This window comes from Dipodomys spectabilis, unplaced genomic scaffold (assembly GCF_019054845.1).
Source record: "Dipodomys spectabilis isolate Male_0828 unplaced genomic scaffold, ASM1905484v1 ptg000173l, whole genome shotgun sequence".
NCBI lineage: Eukaryota > Metazoa > Chordata > Mammalia > Rodentia > Heteromyidae > Dipodomys > Dipodomys spectabilis.
The window spans coordinates 10,625,317-10,644,927 of record NW_024870850.1 but is presented as its reverse complement, the minus strand read 5'-3'; the positions used below and the strand labels follow the sequence as shown (position 1 = coordinate 10,644,927).

Here is a 19,611-nt window from a genome sequence, read left to right as displayed (position 1 = left end):
CACGCGGGGCTTTGAGCTTGCCAGCTCTCGGCTTTCCCCAGGTCCAGCGGGAGCTGCCGGCTAGCTTAGGGGAAACCCCAGCCCTGAAATGTAGCTAACCTTCCTGCTTAGACCAGGACAGTCCCCATTGTTGAATGGAAAGTCCCCAAGCTGGGGAACCCCCCCTGAAAGCTCTAGTAAATTTATGGGGCCTGGTGCCTCCCTGCTAGGCCCTGGTCAAGTCTAAAACAGGCAAGTTCTGGAAGAACCAAGACCTTACCAGCCCCCTGATCTCTTCTCCAAGGTGAAGAGGAAGGGGTGTTGGGGGTTCAGCCCTGCTTGGAAAGAATGAAGGCAGGACTGGGGGGTAGAGCTGGAAGGGAGACCCCTTTGCTTAGCAGAAGTGAAGCTGCGGGCCAGTCACTGGGGAGGAAGAAGAAGAGGGAGGAGGAGGAGGGAAGGAGGGAAGGAAGAAAAAGAAAGAAAGGAGATCAGAGGAGCCGGACGCCAGTGGCTCAAGCCTGTCATCCAACCTACTCAGGAGATTGAGATCTGGGGTCAGGGTTCAAAGCCAGCTTGGGCAGAAAATTGAGACTTACCTACTAATAAACGACCCCCAAAAAGCAAGAAGTAGAGCCATGGTTTAAATGGTAGATTGCTAGCCTTGAGCAAAACAAAACAAAAAAAACAACGATCAAGAACAGTGTCCAGGCCCTGAGTTCAAGCCCCAGGACTGCCAAAAAATAAAAATATTTGAGAGAGAGAGAGGAAGAAAGGAAAGAAAGAGCCAGGCGCCAGTGACTCAAGCCTCAGGAGGCTGAGATTTGAGGATCAGGGTTCAAAGCCAGCCTGGGCAGGAAAGTCCATTAAACTCTTATCTCCGATAAACCACTAGAAAACCATAAGTGGCGCTGTGGCTCAACCGGTAGAGCACTCGCCTTAAACTGAAGAGCTGATGGACAGCGCCCAGGCCCAGAGTTCAAGCCCCATGACCAACAAAAAAAAAAGGAAGGGGAAAAAAATAAACTTTGCAATAATAAACATCCAGCCCTTGTCCCCCTCTGCCTAAGGGTGAGCTAGTGTTTATTATTATTGCTGGGTTTATTACCTCCATTATTGTAATGACTTATGGTGCCAAACGTTAACAGCAGGTCCTGGGTAGATGAATCGAGTTTTCCCCCCCTCCCCCCTTCCACACACCCCTCCCTCTATAGTTCACCATCCAAACCTTGGAGCGAGCTGCCTGTTGATTCTGGCACCTTCTGTTTCCTGCCTCTAAGCCCTGGTGGGGACCCTTAGTAGAAAAGGAAGCCCCCACCGGAAGGCCATGGCCGGTCCTTCCGCTGCACAAAAGACAATGGCCTAGCCTCACAGCTCTAGGCTTGGCTTCAGTAGCGGCTGCCAGGCCCAATTCCAGGTCCTGAGCAGACAAGCAGGCCCCTTCCCCCCTTCCTTCCTCTCTCACAGGGCTAACATTCCAGAACGGGACAGTTGCTCGAAGAAACTTCCAGCCTCACACTGGTGACTCATGTCTGTAATCCTAGCTACTCAGGAAGCTAAAATTCTCAGGGTTGCAGTTGGACAACAGCACGGGCAGAAAAGTCCGGGAGACAACTAAAATGCTGTGTGTGTACCTGCACACACGTGCACATTCACACACACACACACACACACACAGAATTGAGATCGTGCTTGGGAGAAAATGCAGCAAGGAAGTAGTCGCTGAGAAAAAGCTGAGTGAAAACAAGAAGCAGATCTGAAACACTGCAGGTGTTTTGTTTTGGGGGTTTTTTGGTCCATTTTGGGGCTTGAACACAGAGCCTGGGCACTGTCGCTGAGCTCTTTTGCTCAAAGCTAGTACTCTACCACCTGAGCCATAGTGCCACTTCCAGTTTTCTGGTGGCTCATTGGAGATGAGTCTCATGAACTTTTCTGCCTGGACTGGCTTTCAATTGTGATCCTCAGATCTCAGCCTCCTGAGTAGCTAGGATGACAGATGTGAGCTACTTGTGCCTATATTATTTCTCGACTTGGGAGCTTTGTGGCTTATCATTTGAAATCTTTTTTTTTTTTTCTTTTGATCAGCCATGGGGTTTGAACTCTGGGCCTGGGCACTGTCCCTCAGCTCTTCAGCTCAAGGCTAGCACTCTACTATTTGAGCCACAGTACCTACTTCCATCTTTATATTGTGCTGAGGAATCGAACCCAGGGCCTCATGCATGCCAGGCAAACACTCTACCACTGAGCCACCTTCCCAGCCCCATTTGAAATTGGGGATCAAACCCAGGGCCTCCTGCTTGTTCAGCAGGTGCTCTACCACTTGAGCTACAACTCCAGGCTGGCTTTGCACTGCGATCCTCAGGTCTGCCTCTTGAGTAGCTAGGATTACAGGCCTGAGCCCTCAGCGCTCTGATTTTGTTATTGTAAGAGAATTCCACACATCCATCCCAGGGGACCATGCAGAGGCAGGCAGGCACAGGAGAAAGATTATTATAAGGTTTATTAAAGGAGCCATATTTCCCCCAAGAGGGAGCACATGGCCTCGGTCACCATGCAGGTAGCAGGAGGGTCTGAGGGAGAGGAAGTGAGGTAGATGGGAGTTCAGGTGGGTCTGGGTGGAGAGAGGGAGGCGCCCGCTGTATGGAGGGAACTCCAGGAATGGGAAGGGGCCCAGGTCTAGGTGGAGCTGAGGACTAAAGGTAAGCATAATACTAACAGTTATCGCTTATTTGAAAGAGAGTCTCTCTATGTTAAGGCTGGATAGGAATTTCCAGGATCGAGCATTCCTTCTACCTCAGTTTCCCCAGTGTCCTAGGGAAGTGCTATAGCTAGGAAGCCAGGCAGCCTCTGGCCAGAGACCATCTAGAAACTGCATCATTATGGTTGGATCCCAGTGGCTCATGCTTAATAGTCCAAGCTACTCAAGAGGCTGAGATCTGAGAATCCAGGTTAAAAGCCTGCTGGGGGCAGTAAAGTCCTTGGGACTCTTTATTTCCAATTAACCCACCAAAAAGCCAGAATTGAAGCTGTGGTTCAAGTGGTGGGGGGCTAGCCAAAAATGCTGAGAGCTGTTCAAGTTCTAGCACTGTTACGCATGCGGACAGACACACACACAGAGCTGCTTGAGTTCAGAAGCAGATCTTATGAAGTTTTTCTATGACATCTCAGCCCCTGTTGTCCAGGTTTTGTTAGAGATCTGGAAACTCAGATGATCAATGTGAGGTCTTAGAAAGGACAAGGTTCTGGAGGGACTTATTATGAACAATAAAAGAGAATTAATTCAATAACATTAATTTCGTGCTGGGACTGGGGTTTAAAAATCAGGAGGCCTTCTCCCCCACGGTATAACTCCTGCTTTCACTGTATTTGATGTCGGTATAATTTGTGGAGGGGAAGGGAAAAAACAAATCGTTTAAATAGGGATACAGGTGGACGCATTGCAACAATGAGATGTACAAGTCGTTATGTCGAAAACGAACTTTACAACTTTGGTAGGGGGAGGGAGGAGAATTGGGAAGGGGGAGGAAACAAAGGAGGAGGCTACAATGCTTGATAAGAAATGTACTCATTATCTTGCCCATGTAATTGTAACCCCTCTGTATAGTATTTTCACAATAAAAATAAAAATAATAATAAAAATCAGGGACCTTTAGCCATTTGGCTCAAGGCTGATGCTCCACCACTTGAGCCACAGCTCCAGGCTGGTTTTGAATCGGATCCTCAGACCTCAGCCTCCTGAGTAGTTAGGATTACAGGCGTGAGCCACCATGCCCGGCTGCTCTACCACTTGAGCCACAGCTCCAGGTTTTGAACTGGAGCCTCAGATCTGCCTCTTGATTTTTTTGGGGGGTGGGGGGGGTGGGGGTGGGGTCCGCTTGTGGGGCCTGGGCGCTGCCCCTCAGCCCTTCAGCTCAAGGCTAGCGCTCTACCACTTGTGCCACAGCGCCACTTCCGCCCTTTTCTGCGTATGTGGTGCTGAGGAATGGAACCCAGGGCCTCATGCACGCAAGGCAAGCGCTCTACCTGAGCCACCTTCCCAGCCCCCAGATTACAGGAGTGAGCACTGGTGCCCAGCTTCAAGCTCACTTTCGCAAAGGCAGCCCGGATCTGACAGCCAAAGCAAGGGTCAGAAGGGCCAAACCCACCAAGGACTTGACAGTGAACGCTCCAGGTCGTGCCCCGGGGTCACGATCGACCCGCGGGATCCACACACACTGCCCAGAGACCACGCGCTTCCGCCCGCCCCAGCGGTCATCCTTTTCCACATCGCCGCGGGCACACTGGCAGCCAATCATGAGCTCAGTTTTGCTTCCGGGTTCCGGGCCGACCAATCGCCTTCGAGTCGAGCGACGCCACAACCAATCAGCGCGAAGCTCACCTGGAGACACCACCAATGGGTACACGCGGCGGGCCTCCCGCGGGCATGCGCGTATCTGGGAGCCAATGGGAAGGGGCGTCCGCGCGGCCCGGCGGCAGCGGCTCCCCGCGGCGGTGGGGCGGGTCCCGGGCTCCAGCCTGAGCCCCTTCCACCCAGGGTGAGTCTGGATCGGGGAGGGCGGGGGGCGGGGGAGGGAGAGGGGCTCCCAGGGGGCGCGCCTGGGAGCCTGCAGGGCGCATGCGCCTGGCGGGTCTGGCGAGCGCTCGGACCGGAGGTGCGGGACGGGAGCCCCGGGTCCGGACGTCCAGCCGGTGCACCCCGCAGTTACCGCCCGGAGCCGCCGGGTTTGGAGGGGTTGGTTTATTGGGGGGTGCAGGTTCCACCCTGGCTGGAGCTCTCCGGGGCCGAGGAAGGGAGCCAGCACGCCCATCCCCGGCGGGAGCCGCCCCGCCTCTGTTCAGCGCCGGCTGTGAACCCAGGCAGCTCAGCCCGCGGCCCTCCAGTCTTCCCCACGGTCCTCGGCGGCAGGCACCCCGATCGATCGCGTCTTATTTTCCAGAGAGAAGCCGCAGGCCAACATTCCCCTCTTCCCAGCTCCTTGCCATAAACCAGTAACAACCCCCCCCCCCCCCATCTCTGGAGTCCTGACTCTGGATTTGGGGGAACCTCGCTGGACAGGAAAGTCCGCAGGGCCTGGAGGTATAGGGGATTGAAATCATGACGGGAAAGAAAACCGATCCCGATACTGAAACCCAAACCTTGGTTGAATCAATGAACTCCTACTTTTCCTCGGGCCCTCCCTCTTCCACGCTACGGTCCATTCTGATGGTGATTTTATTCTGATGTAGATCGCATTTGCTTGTTTGTTTCCTACTCGATTCAAGGACCGTGCTGAAGATGTAACACGCAGAACCATGTTGACAGCGGGCTGTTTTTCCACACCACCACCCTCTCCCCGCCCCTTCTCTCCTCCCCACGGGCAACCAGGACCAGAGTAGCTGAGTGAATTGCCTGAGCTGACACAGGAAACTACAGCACGATCCCCATGTCAGCAGTGTTTGAACACAGCCTGATTATTTCAGAAAGGTTGGTTTTTGGGAGGGAGGGAGGAAGGACAGACTCTTTTCATATTGCCCACCACCGTATAGAGCTAGAGTGGATTTTTTTTTTTTTTTTTTGGTGCTTATCCTGGGACTTGAATTCAGGGCCTGAGTATCATTTCTGAGCCACGGTTCCATTTCTAGCTTTTAGTTGCTTAATTGGTGATAAGAGTCTCATGGGGGCTGGGAAGGTGGCTCAGTGGTAGAGCGCTTGCCTTGCATGCATGAGGCTCTGGGTTCGATTCCTCAGCACCACATAAGCAAAAAGAAAAAAGCCGGAAGTGACGCTGTGGCTCAAGTGGTAGAGCGCTCGCCTTGAGCTGAAGAGCCGAGGGACAGTGCCCAGGCCCAGAGTTAAGGAGTCTCATGGGCTCTCCTGCTTGGGCTGGTTTCCAACTTGGATCCTCAGATCTCACCCTCCTGTGTAGCTAGGATTACGGGTATGAGCCACTGGCGCTCTGCTTCTTTTTATTTATCTTAATTTTAATATTATCTCTTTTTTTTTTTTCCTTTTGTTGGTTGTGGAGCCTGAACTCTGGGCCTGGGCGCTGTCCCTCAGATCTCAGCTCAAGGCTAGCGCTCTACCACTTGAGCCACAGTGCCACTTCTGGCTTTTTCTGCTTATGTGGTGCTGAGGAATTGAACCTAGGGCCTCATGCATGCAAGGCGAGCACTCTACCACTGAGCCACCTTCCCAGCCCTTTAATGTTATTTCTGAGTCAAACCTCTAGCCCCGAAGTGGATTCTTATATTGGTGCAAATTTATCCACAGAAGAGAAGAGAACCTTCACACCACAGAAGAGAACCTTCACACTGTGCTTACTAGTGTCCACCTGTAGTCCCAGCTGCTCAGGCAGCTGAGGCAGAAGGATCTTGAACCCAGATATTCTCAAAAAACAAAAAAATAGGGGCTGGGAAGCTGGCTCAGTGGTAGAGCGCTTGCCTTGCATGCATGAGGCCTTGGGTTCTATTCCTCAGCACCACATAAGCAGAAAAAGCCAGAAGTGGCGCTGTGGCTCCAGTGGTAGAGCGCTTGCCTTGAGCTGAAGAGCTGAGGGGCAGCGTCCAGGCCCAGAGTTCAGGCCCCATGACCAGCAAAAAAAAAAATACTTGGACACTGGTGGCTCAGACCTGTAATCCTAGCTACTCAGGAGGCTGAGAGCTGAGGATCCCAGTTCAAACCTAGCCAGGGCAAGAAAGTTTGTCAGGCTCTTATCTTGAATGAGCCATCAGAAAAGCCAGAAATGGCTCCAATGGTAGAGCGCTAGCCTTGAGCACAAAAGCTTAGCGATAGTGCCCAGGTCCTGAATTCAAGGCTGGGGACCTGCAAAAAGAAAGAAAAAAGAGGAGCTGGGTGCTAGTGGCTCACACCCTAAAACATCAGGGAGGGGGGGTGATGTTAGTATGGCTGACAGGTGGTATAGGTAGGGCCCTGCCCACCCCAAATGTGTTGATTGACAGCCCATTCTCCAATTAAGCATGGACATTATTGCCAGGGAGGAGAAATGGGTACTTAAGGTTCCTCAGATCCAGGGAGCCCCAAATTTGCCCCTCAGGCCTCTGCCCAGATGGATGCAGCTAGTAGGGCTATCTAGCGAGGTTGACCTCGTGGCTGACACTGTCTGTCCCTCCCGAGGTGTCTGCCGTGAGGAGCATGTCCCTTCAGAAGCGATTTCCAGCCCAGTCCAGCGAGCCCACAGCGGTGGACGCACAGCCCATGGCCGCCGTGGGAAGTGTGAAGGTGCTACTGCACTGGGTCGGCCCCGCAGGTGGGGAGCCCTGGGTCACCTTCAACGATTCCCTGCTGACTGCAGAGGAGATCTGTGTTCAGATTGCACACAAAATTGGTGAGTCACGGGTGGGCTGGAGGCGGGGCACAAGACCAGGCCCCAGTCAGTTTTTTCCTTTTTATTTTCCACTCAAAGCTGGCATTTTACCACTTGAGCCACAGCTCCACGACCAGCTTTTTGGTGGTTCATTGGAGATGAGAATCTCATGGACTTTCTACCTAGGCTGGCTTTGAACTGTGATCACCACATCTCAGCATTTTAAGTAACTAGGATTACAGGCAGGATTGGGGTCTTGCTAATTTTGCCTGGGCGGACCTCACACCCCCTATTCCTGTCTCTGCCTCTCAGTCGCTGGGATTACAGGTGTGCACCACTGGGCCTGTTCATCAGCTCCAGTTCACAGGAGGGAAGATGACAGGAAACGTAATAAGTGATATTGAGAGGGTGTTTATTTGGAGCGCTGAGAAGGTTTATTCGAGGAGGTGTTGTTTGAACAAAAACCCTTCAAATAGGGCAGGGGGAGATGGTACCAGGCAGAGCACACAATATGTGCAAAGGCCCTGGGGTTGGAACTTGCCAGGGACAGAAGGAAACCTGTGGGGCTGGAATGGGGTGATTGAAGGGGAGAAGGGAGGTGGCGACAAGGGAGATTGCACAGGGCCTTGTGAACCTGTGGGAGGATTTGGGATTTTATTCAGAGTAAGGAGGGAGGCGTACTACTCAGGAGGCTGAGATCTGAGGATCGCGGTTCAAAGCCAGCCCGGGCAAGAGAGACTGTGAGACTCCTATCTCCAATAAACCACCAGAAAAACCGGAAGTGGCGCTGTGGCTCAAGTGGTAGAGCGCTAGCCTTGAGCTGAAGAGCTGAGGGACAGCGCCCAGGCCCAGAGTTCAAGCCCCACGACCGACAAAAAAAAAAAAAAAAGGAGGGAGGCGTAGAGGGTTCTGAGCAGAGAAGGACGTGTCTAGACCGAGTGCTTACTCACCTATGCTCTTTGGCTGTGGTCCAGGAAACAGAGTCTGACACAAAATGGATTCTGGGAAATGATGGGAGAGAGAGAGAGAAACAGTCTCCCGCCAGGCTAGATGTTACCTTGCCTGGTAGGATGGAGGAAGGATTCTTTTTTTTTTTTTTTTTCGGTTGGTCATGGGTCTTGAACTCTGGACCTGGGCGCTGTCCCTCAGCCCTTCAGCTCAAGGCAAGCGCTCTACCACTTGAGCCACAGCGCCACTTCTGGTTTTCTGGTGGTTCGTTGGAGATAAGTGTCTCACAGACTTTCCTGCCCAGGCTGGCTTTGAACCTCGATCTTCAGATCTCAGCCTCCTGAGTAGTTTAGGATTACAGGCCACTAGCACCTGGCTTAATTTCAGTGTTTTATTGTAGCTAGGATGACAGCTTCATACCACCAAACCTAGCTAGGCAACCGGTTGAGATGCTATTTCACTGAATTTTTTTTTGCCCAGGCTGGCCTTTAACCACAGTCCTCTAGATCACAGTCTTTTGAGTAGCTAGGATTGAAGGCCTGACCAACTGGTACTTCCTTTTTTTCTTTTGGTCACTCTTGGGCTTGAACTCAGGGCCCGGGCACTGTCCCTGAGCTTTTTCACTGTAGGCTAGTGCTCTACCACGTGAGCCACAGCGCCACTTCCAGCTTTTTTCTGTTTGCTTATGTGGTGCTGAGGAATCGAACCCAGGGCCTCATGCATGCAAGGCAAGCGCTCTACCACTGAGCCACCTTCCCAGCCCCTCTTCTACTTCTTATAAAGCCACAAATACCGTTCTAGGGGCCCCACCTTCTAGACCCATGTAATCTCCCAGAGACCCTTCTGGAGATGAATATCCCAGCAGTGATTCACTCCTCTGGCCATCTTTTCCCCCCTCACCACCCCACAGATGTCTTTCTTGATGTTCATGCTAAGAAAGGGGTGTTCTGCTGTCAGAAAGTTGGTTCTGCTGTCAGAGGGGTACAAGGAACCACAAAGGGCCCTGGATAGTTCCTCCAACCACCCAGCTGAGGGGACTGTGCCCACTCTATGGGTTTGAGCTCTATGGGTTTGAGGAAGCAGGGGAGCTTCGGGGTGACTGGTGTCCATTCTCAGAACTAGGAAGGAGAAGCAGGAACAGAATCCAGGGCATGATAACAGATGCCGGCTAGAGCTGTTCAGGCTGAGGGCTCAGACCTTCTCAGCAGGAAGTGGGGAACTCAGACATTGTGTGACTGTTTTCTCTCACAGAAAACCAATGCCTCGCCAGGCGTCAGTGGCTCATACCTGTCATCCTAGCTGAGATCTGAGGATTGTGGTTCAAAGCCAGTCCAGGCAGGAGAGTCCAGGAGACTCTTATCTCCAATGAACCACTGGGGGAAAAAAAAATGTGGAAGTGGAGGAGCTGTGGCTCAAGTGGTAGAGAACTAGCCTTGAGCCAAAAAGCTCAGTGACAGCACCCAAGCCCTGAGATCCAGCCCCAGGACCAGCACACACACACACACACACACACACACACATACACACACACCAATGCCTGAGTGAATCAAAGAGAAGTTCACTGTGACTCACAATTTTGTAGGACGTGGCCCAGTATTGGTTGCTTTGGGCATGTGGTTGAGACAAATGTAAGGGAAGCAGCTTGTGTCAGAGCCAAATTGCCCTCATCAGAGCTAAGAAGCAGAGAAATCAGCAGAGTCTAATCTCTGGGACATTCAACTGCCAATAACCTAAAGACCTCCCGCCAGGCCTTGCCTTGTTCCACAACCTCCTAATAGCACCCTCCTCAGGGCCAGTCCTTTAATGCACAGGCTGACTTGAAGAATGAGTCTTATAGAATGTATATTTGGCGGGGGGGGACATACTTGGGGACCTTGGATGAGATGTGTCTGAAACAGAGCACATCAAAGGAGTCCTTTGACAGCAGGGCATAGTGGGATATTTCTTTGGCGTTAGAGTTACAGGCAAATCTCAGCTGATCTCATTGCTTTCCTGTCCCAGGCATCACTCCGCCCTGTTTCAATCTCTTTGCCCTCTTCGATGCCCAGGCCGGAGTCTGGCTGCCCCCAAACCACACCCTGGACATGTCCAGAGACACAAATATGACGCTGTTATTCCGAATGAGGTGGGTAAAGCCTGAGGGAAGGCTTGTCCCTGCGTGTCCAGGCCTGGGCCAGTTATATTCCTTCCCTTCTTGCAGGTTTTATTTCCGCAACTGGCATGGCCTGAACTCTCAGGAGCCTGCTGTATACCGCTGCGGATTCCCAGGGGTTGAAGCACCCTCAGAACGGGCAGAGCAGGGGGTGCAGCTCTTGGACTCAGCCTCATTTGAGTACCTCTTTGAGCAGGTATGCGCAGACTGTAAAGCGTCGTCAGCTCCCTCTCTGATTCATTATAGCGAATCCGTCTCAGCTCATGCCAGCTGGTTTCCTTCAGTTGCCGGAAGAGTAAAAGACCTTGGGCTGGAGCTGGGGATGTGGTGTCTTTCAAAGTCAGGCTCATCGGGGCTGGGAAGGTGGCTCAGTGGTAGAGCACTTGCCTTGCATGCCTGAGGCCCTGGGTTCAATTCCTCAGCACCACATAAGCAAAAAGAAAAAAGCCGGAAGTGGTGTTGTGGCTCAAGTGGTAGAGCATTAGTCTTGAGCTGAAGAGCTGAGGGACAGCGCCCAGACCCAGAGTTCAGGCGCAATGACCGGATCCAAAAAAAAATAAGAAAAAAAAAAACAGCTACTCAAGAGGCTGCGATCTGAGGATCACAGTTCAAAGCCAGCCCAGCAGGAAAGTCCCTGAGACTCTTCCCCCCCCGCCCCGCCCCTCCCATTCTCCCTGAGACTCTTATCTCCAGTAAACCACCAGAAAACTGAAAGTGGCGCTGTGGGTCAAGTGGTAGAACACTAGCTTTGAGCTGAAGAACTGAGGGACAGCGCCCAGGCCCAGAGTTCAAGCCACATGACCGACAAAAACAACAACAATGGGGCTGGGAAGGTGGTTCAGTGGTAGAGTTCTTGCCTTGCACGAGGCCTTGGGTTAGATTTCTCAGCACCACATACGCAGAAAAAGCTGGAAGTGGTGCTGTGGCTCAAATGGTACAGTGCTAGCCTTGAGCTGAAGTGCTGAAGGACAGCTCCCGGGACCAGAGTTCAGGCCCCACAACTAACAACAACAACAACAAAAAAACAAACCAGTGTGGATTGAGTACTGGGATTGATTAGTGATGTCTGTTAGTGGCCCAGGATTAATTAGTGATGTCTGTTACAGGCACAGGATTGAACTGATAAGATTGTATTTAGCCTTTCCTAAAAATGATGACTTCTTCCTCTACAAAATGCTTAGAGCCAAGCAAGTAAATTTCTCTAGCTATAGAGAGTAAAACTGTTCTCCCTCTTCTCCCCACTCTCAGGGCAAGCATGAGTTTGTGAATGATGTCGTCTGCCTATGGGAGCTGACTAGTGAGGAAGAGATACACCACTTTAAAAACGAAAGCCTTGGCATGGCCTTCCTGCACCTCTGCCATCTCTCTCTCTGCCGTGGTGTCCCTCTGGAGGACGTAGCCAAGGAGATCAGGTGTCTGGGGACACTGAGTTGATGGGTGGAAATGCCTTTCACATCAGGTGGCTGGGATGAACCACAGTGTTGAAAGAAGAAAGGAAATAGAGAATGGGAGAAGAAAGGAAGAAGGGAGAGAGGGAGGGAGGGAGGGAAGGAGGGCAGGCAGGCAGGAGGGAAGGAAGGAAGGAAAAGAAAAGGAGAGAAGAAAGCAAGCTATCTGCCATACCGGTGGCAGGTGCAGGGATGACAGGGGGAAGAGGACAGAGTAGGGAGGACAGGGAAGGATTTTGTGACCAGAGCTGTGCCTTTTAGTGATCATCTGAAAATGAAAGAATGGGGCTGGGAAGGTGGCTCAGTGGTAGAGCGCTTGCCTCGCATGCATGAGGCCCTGGGTTCGATTCCTCAGCACCACATACACAGAAAACTCTGGCAGCGGCACTGTGACTTAAGTGGCAGAGCGCTGGCCTTGAGCCAGAGAAGCTCAGGGACAGCACCCAGGCCCAGAGTTCCAGCCCCAGGACTGGCAGGAAATAAAAAGTAAAAAAATGGAAGAACTCCAAATGGGGCTTGGAACTCAGGGCCTTGAGCTCTGGATTGCCGCCCGAGGCTCCACGCACTCCCAACCCTGAGCCACACCTTCAGTTCCAGCTAGAGACTTACCTGCTCCGGGGCTGGCTTCGAACCTGGACCCTTAGCCCTGTGGAGTTGCTGGGATTACAGGCATCATGGAGCCTGTACCATGGGTTGGACCATTGTGTGTGCCTGTTTTCTAGACAGGTGACAGCCACTTTGCCTAGGTGATGTCACCCAGGGTGTCACCCAGTCCCCTGACACCCCCACCCCGCCCCCCCTCTCCCCACCCCAGCTTCAAGGACTGCATCCCGCGCTCCTTCCGCCAGCAGATCCGCCAGCACAACGCGCTGACGCGCCTGCGCCTGCGCAGTGTGTTCCGCCGCTTCGTGCGCGCCTTCCAGCCGCGCCAGCTGTCGGCGCACGCCGTCATGGTCAAGTACCTGGCCACGCTGGAGCGCCTGGCGCCGCGCTTCGGCGCCGAGCGCCTGCCCGCCCGCCAGCTGCAGCTGCAGGCCCAGGCCCCGGGGCCGCCCTGCTACACCCAGGACGCCCGGCCGGGCCCCGAGGACCCCGGCCCCGACTCAGCCCTCCCCCCCGGGCCCCCCACGCACGAGGTGCAGGTGACCGGCACGGGGGGCATCCAGTGGCGGCCGGTGCAGGCCGAGGTGAGCCGGGCCACGCTTCTGCCCTCGGGGGCCGGGGGCGGGAAGGGGGTGTCTCCATTCATCCCCGGTGAGGCTGCCCAGGGCCTTCTGTGCTTGGGAACTCCTGTGTGTCTGTGTGTCTTGGTCCTTGGCTTGAACTCAGGGCCAGGGCGCTGTTGCTGAGCATTTGTACTCAGGGCTGGTGCTCTACCACTGGAGTCACAGCCCCACTTCCGGCTTTTTGCTGGCTCGTTAGAAATTTCAAATTTTGAGTTTCTACAGATTGTCCTGCGCAGGACACGGCTTTGAACTACATGATCCTCAGATCTCAGCCTCCTGAGTAGCTAGAATTACAGGCGGCAGCCACCAGCGCCCAGCTTTGGGAGCTACTTTTTTTAGTGTTCTGTTCTACAAGTTGATATCTGGGCCGTGAAGCTCCAGGGGGCCCAGTGCAGGGGACAGAACCCAGGGCCTCACACATGCCGAGCAGGCGATCAGCCACTGATCTGTACCCCAGCCCTGGGGAACTTTTTTTTTTTTGTGCTCATCCTGGGGCTTGAACTCGGAGCCTGGGCACTCTCCCTGAGCTTTTTTGCTCAAGGCTTGGTGCTCTGCCACTTGGGCTGCAGAACCACTTGGTGGTTAATTGGAAATAAGAGGCTCACAGACTTTTTTTGCCCAGGCTGGAACGTGGCAGGGAGGGTGGGCAGTGGATGAATTGGGTCTCTCTTCTGCTCTGCCAGAGATTCTGGCTTCTGCCCTGGATAGTTTGTATTACTTGTGGCCATAGGTGGCAGGTTCCCCAGCTCCTGTCTTGCCCCTGGGGGTATAATCAGGCATGATGTATGTGTGGGGCATGGGCTGGCCTGTTAACCTCCCATTCCAGCTAATCTAAAGCCTAAGACAGAGGATTACCTGAGCTTCATAGGCTGCTTGGGATGAGGCTCAAGTGGTAGAGGACCTTCCTTACAAGCATTAGGACTTGAGTTCAAACCCCAGTACCACCAAAACCAAACTTTTAGCTCCAGTAGCTCTCTCCTGAGCTTCTACCTACTCAGGAGGCTGAGCTCTAAGGGATCTGATTTGAAGCCAGCCAGGGCATGAAAGTCTGTGAGACTCTGATCTCCAATGAACCACCAAAAAGCCAGAAGTGGAATTGTGAGTCAAGTGGTAGAATCTCAAGAGCGCAAAGCCCTGAGTTAAGTAAACAGGCCTTGTTCGCTATGTCTCTACCCCAGGGGCTGGGTTCCCAGGATCCCCAGGGCGGCAATGGCGGCAGCAGGAACCCCCAGGCCCGCCCGTCCCGGAAGAAAGGCAAGGCCCACCCGGCAGGACAGCAGGTGGTGGGCAGGCCCTGGGAGTCGCCCTGGACCTACTTCTGTGATTTCCAAGACATCTCCCACGTGGTGCTGACAGACAGCCGCGTCAGCATCCGCCGGCAGGACAACCAGTGCCTGGTGCGGCCCGGGCCGCAGCCCGGGGGAGGGCAGCGGGGCAGCTCCCACCCCCACTGCCCACCTGACGTCCCCCTGGCCCACAGGAGTTCAGCCTGCTTTCTCGGGCCAGCGCCTTGTCTTTCGTGGCGCTGGTGGACGGCTACTTCCGCCTGACGGCCGACTCCAGCCACTACCTGTGCCACGAGGTGGCGCCGCCCCGGCTGGTGATGAGCATCCAGGATGGCATCCACGGACCCCTGCTGTGAGGGGGCGGGGCCGGGGCGGGGCCGGCACGCTGGGGCAGGGAGGGGGCGTGGCCGGCACGCTGGGGCGGGGCAGGAACAGGAGGCACGTCAGCAAATGGGGCGGGGCACCAGCAGGAGGGGCGTGGTCAGCACACTGGGAGGGTGGGGCGTATCTGGGAACCTGTTCACTGTTGAGTGCATATGCACTGTCCACATAGGGGTGTCAGCTCTAATGTGAGTGTGTGTGTGAGTGTGTGTGTGGTCGGTAGTGCACAGGGTTTGCCTTCATCAGCATGCATACGTGTTTCCAGGAATTGTGCACATGTGTCTGTGAGTGTGCAGGGGCAAACACCCACCTGTCCCAGGGGCACATGTGCCCGGGTGTGGGCGTGTATGCCTAAGTGTGCAATGTGTCTATGGCACTCAGTGCGCTCACAGACATGGACATGTGTGCAACATGTATGTGTCCTGTACATGCACAAATGTGGTACACTCATGCATGCATGCTGTATTTTATACGCATTTGTGCACACCCACACATGCACGTGTGCATATGGGGCACGTGTGTAGACGAGGGCTTGGGTGGTGTGGGTACCCGGGCTAGGTGTGGTAGCACGTCATGGTGAAAGTGTCACTCTGGAGCTGTCAGCCCGTTTCCTTGGATGTTTAACTGCTTGTGTTTGTCTCTTATGTTTGTGATTGGCACCACCTACGTGTCCAGCAGCTTTTACTGTCCATTTGTACTTTTGTTGTGCTTTTTTTGGGGGGTGATATTGAAGATTGAACTCAGAGCCTGAAGCGTGCTAGGCTGGCACAGTGGTTGAGCCACACTTCCAGCCTTGTTTTGCCCTGATTATTTTTCTTTTTCTGTTGGTTGAGGGGTTTGAACTCTGGGTCTCTGCGCTGTCTCTCAGCTCTTCAGTTCAAGGCGAGTGCTCTACCACTTGAGCCACAGCGCCACTTCCAGTGTTCAGGTGGTTCATTGGAGATAAGAGTCTCCAAGGACTTTCCTGCCCTGGCTGGCTTTGAGCTGTGATCCTCAGATCTCAGCCTCCTGAGTAGCTAGGATGACAGGCATGAGCCACCGGCACCCAGCTTGCTCTGGTTATTTTTGTGTGTACGTGTGCCAATACTGAGGTTTGAACTTAGGGACTCATGCTCTTGCTTGTCTTTTTCCACTCAAGGCCAGAGCCCTACCACTTGAGCCACAGCTCTGCTCTGACTTTTTGGTGGTTCTTTGGGGATAAGTCTCAGACTCCTACCCTGGCTGGCTTTGAACCTTGATCTTCAGATCTCAGCCTCCTGAATAGCAGGGATTATAGGTGTGAGCTCCTGGCCCCTCGCTTCATTAAGCCCTCTTGTTTCCCCTTCAGGGATCCGTTTGTGCAAGCGAAGCTGCGGCCGGAAGACGGGCTGTACCTCATTCATTGGAGCACTAACCATCTGTACCGCCTCATCCTCACAGTGGCCCAGCGTGACTCGGTGGGCCTGGGCTGGCGAGGGGTGACTGACGGGAGCCTGGCTGGGCCACACTGTCTGCTCAGATCTCTGCTCACTGTCCCTTCCTCCCACCGCAGGCACCCGGGGTGCGGGGCTTGCGCCTCCGGAAGTTCCCCATCCTGCAAGAGGCCGGGGCCTTTGTGCTGGAGGGTTGGGGCCGCTCCTTTGCCAGCATCAGGGAGCTGCGGGTGGCTTTGCAGGGCTGTGCCCTGCGGGCTGGCGAGGACTGCTTCCCCCTGCGCCGCTGCTGCCTGCCCCGACCTGGAGGTAGATGCGGAGGGTGGGGACCAGAGTCTGGGCCTGGCATCTCTTTCCCCCCTCCCCAGCCAGCCCCTATCTTGTGATTTCGCTTCTGCCCCTAGAAATCTCCAACCTCCTCATCATGCGGGGGTCGCGGCCCAACAGCCAGCCGCCTAATCTCAGCCAGCTCAGCTTCCACCGGGTGCATCAGGAGGAGATCACCCAGGTGGGTGTGGCCATGGTGGGCGGGGCGGCCAGCGTCGCAGGGTGGGGTTAGCCAGAGGAGGCTGGGATACCGGATCCAATGGGATGCAACACTCCCCCAAGTGGGCGTGGCCACCAAGTCCACTAAAAGCACCTCGGTGGGCGTGGCTACAGGGCTCTGGTGGGCGGGGCTTGGTCTAAGGGCTGGGTCTCAGGATTTCAAATCACTGGCCGTGTTCGTGGGCGGGGCCTGCGGTGGGCGGGGCCTGCGGTGGGCGGGCCCCTGGCTGCTGCCCGATGGTGCCAGCTGGGCCTAAGGTCCTATCCTGTGCGGCTTCCTACAGCTCTCCCACCTGGGCCAGGGTACAAGAACGAACGTGTACGAGGGCCTCCTACGTGTGGGGGTCCCGGAGGAGGAGGAGGAGGAGGACAAAGTGGACAGTGGGATCTCTCTGGAGCCATGTGGAGGCCGTGGGCAGGAGCTACGCGTGGTGCTTAAAGTCCTGGACCCCAGTCACCATGACATCGCCCTGGTGAGAGTGGGCCACCAGCCCTGAGCTGGCTGTCGTGGGGAGGGGAACGGGACAAGCGGGGGAGGGGGAAGGGGGGAGCTTTGCAGCCCCACGACCTGCCCCGTTCCCTCAGGCCTTCTACGAGACTGCCAGCCTCATGAGCCAGGTCTCCCATGTACACCTGGCCTTCGTGCATGGCGTGTGTGTGCGTGGCTCCGAGAGTGAGTTGGGACCCCATCCACACCCACAGCCCTTTGCAGACACACCCATTTCCCTGGCTGTACCCCCACTCCAGGCTTTGCATGTTCTCTGAGCCACCCCCCCCCCTCTGATTACCCAAACATGGCCTGAATCCTGACTCTGAGCTAACCTTGACCTTCCCTCCATCACCCACCCCTGACTGTATGCCAACTCTCTTCCTACATCCTAACCCCAGATTACACTTTGCCTGCCCTCATCTGTACCCCAACTTTCCATCTACCCCCTGATGGCTAGCTACACCCCCATCTCCATCTTCCACTTTGCCTTCTGCACCCCAGTCCCCGTCAACCTTCCAACCGTAGGGGCACAGTGGCCCATGCAGTCCCCCAGGCTTGTTGTGACCCACCCCCCAATCCTCCCACACCTCTAGCTCTGCCATGCAGCCTGCTTAGAGCTGGTGCTATCCATTACCCCTCCCCATGGGGTCCTCCAGGAGTCTTAAATAGATCCCAAGCCAGGCTCCCGTGGCTCACGCCTGTCATCTTAGCTACTCAGGAGGCTGAGATCTGAGGATCGCAGTTCAAAACCACCTGGGGCAGAAAAGTCTGGCTGAGAGACAGCACCCAGGACCAGAGTTCAAGCCCCACAACCGACCCCCCCAAAAAAAAAAAAACTAGTGGGATCCCAGTCTTGCCATAATGGGACCCAAGTGTGTAGTCATCTTTCCACTCCATCCCCCATTTCTCTTGTGAGTCTCTCCCAAACCACTCCCCACCCCCCCACCACGCACACCTTCCCCAACCCCGACATTCTGCCCCGGCCCCTGGAGAAGGGGGGCAGATGGGAGACGTGGGGAGGGGAGGGTCCTGGAGCAGCCGGATCTTCGCAGACATCATGGTGACAGAGTACGTGGAACACGGGCCCCTGGATGTGTGGCTGCGGAGAGAGCGGGGCCACGTGCCCATGGCCTGGAAGGTGGCGGTGACCCAGCAGCTGGCCAGTGCCCTCAGCTACCTGGTATGTGGCCTGCAGGTGGCACTGTTGTCAGCCAGAGGGGCTGGGGAGCCTGGGCATTGCCTGGGGAGAGGACACACACAGCCCTCCTCCACAAGCAGGTATCCGGCCTTGACTGCCTTTTATTATTATTATTTTGTGTGTCCTGGGACTTGAACTCTGGGCCTGGGCGCTGTCCCTGAGCTTTTCTGCTCAAGCCTAGCACTCTACCACTTGAGCTACAGCGCCACTTCCAACATTTGGTGCTTCATTGGAGTCTCACAGATGTTCCTGCCCCGGCTGCCTTTGAACTATGATCCTCAGATCTCAGCTTCCTAATTAGCTAGGATCACTGGCACCTAGCTTCTCTTTCTTTTTTTTTTTTTTTTTTTGGGTCTGGTCGTGGGGCCTGAACTCTGGGCCTGGGCGCTGTCCCCCAGCTCTTCAGCTCAAGGCTAGCAGTCTACCACTTGAGTCACAGCGCCACTTCCAGCTTTTCTCTTTTTGCTTATGTGGTGGTGAGGAATCAAACCCAGGGCCTCAGGCATGCAAGGCAAGCGCTTTACCACTGAGCCACCTTCCCAGCCCTTCTCTTTCTTTTCTGTGCTGGTAATAGGGCTTAAACTTAGGGCCTTGTGTTCTGCTCCAGGCCGGCTCTCTACCCCTTGAGCCACACCCTAAACTTGGACCTGGGATTTTTTTTTTTTTTGTCAGTCATGGGGCTTGAACTCTGGACTTGGGCTCTATCCCTGGGCTCTTCAGCTCAAGGCGAGTGCTCTACCGCTTGAGCCACAGCGCCACTTTCAGTTTTCAAGTGGTTTATTGGAGATAAGAGTCTCACTGACTTTCCTGCCCCAACTGGCTTTGAGCCATGATCCTCAGATCTCAGCCTCCTGAGTAGCTGGGATTACAGATGTGAGCCACCGGCACCCGGCTTGGGACCTGGGGTTTTTGTTGGGAAGAGACAAGGACAATTCATCATTCATAGTTCCTTATGGGTTCCAGGGTTCTTGAATGTTCAAGTTCCTTCTATAAAATGATACAGTGTACATTGGGTATGGTGGCTCATTGATATAATTCCAGCTACTTGGGAGGCAGAGATAAGAGGATCACAGATGGAGGCCAGCCAATCCCCCCTCCAAATAAAACAACATAGGAAAACCCTATCTCAAAATAAGATAGGCATGCTAGCACACATCTATAATCCCAGCACTCCAGAGGCTTAGACAGGTGAAATTCTAGGTCAGCCTTAGGCTACAGAGTGCCAGGTCTCAAAAATAAAT

General features: G+C 54.4%; 1 protein-coding gene across 2 annotated transcripts in view; it reads left to right on the top strand.

Moving 5' to 3' along the window:
• The first annotated feature begins 4,434 nt into the window (after nt 1-4,434).
• The window catches only part of Tyk2 (tyrosine kinase 2), a 41,603-nt gene continuing 26,426 nt past the window's right edge, over nt 4,435-19,611 (top strand). For both annotated transcript variants that reach the window (XM_042693911.1, XM_042693910.1), the window contains exons 1-15: nt 4,435-4,514; nt 5,242-5,443; nt 7,094-7,304; nt 10,233-10,356; nt 10,432-10,579; nt 11,632-11,795; nt 12,646-13,018; nt 14,236-14,454; nt 14,538-14,695; nt 16,052-16,160; nt 16,256-16,445; nt 16,541-16,644; nt 16,967-17,155; nt 17,268-17,355; nt 18,225-18,352. In XM_042693911.1, coding sequence (XP_042549845.1) covers nt 7,112-7,304; nt 10,233-10,356; nt 10,432-10,579; nt 11,632-11,795; nt 12,646-13,018; nt 14,236-14,454; nt 14,538-14,695; nt 16,052-16,160; nt 16,256-16,445; nt 16,541-16,644; nt 16,967-17,155; nt 17,268-17,355; nt 18,225-18,352 — 2,187 coding nt within the window. In that variant the 5' untranslated portion in view covers nt 4,435-4,514; nt 5,242-5,443; nt 7,094-7,111. The remainder of the gene's footprint in view (nt 4,515-5,241; nt 5,444-7,093; nt 7,305-10,232; nt 10,357-10,431; nt 10,580-11,631; nt 11,796-12,645; nt 13,019-14,235; nt 14,455-14,537; nt 14,696-16,051; nt 16,161-16,255; nt 16,446-16,540; nt 16,645-16,966; nt 17,156-17,267; nt 17,356-18,224; nt 18,353-19,611) is intronic.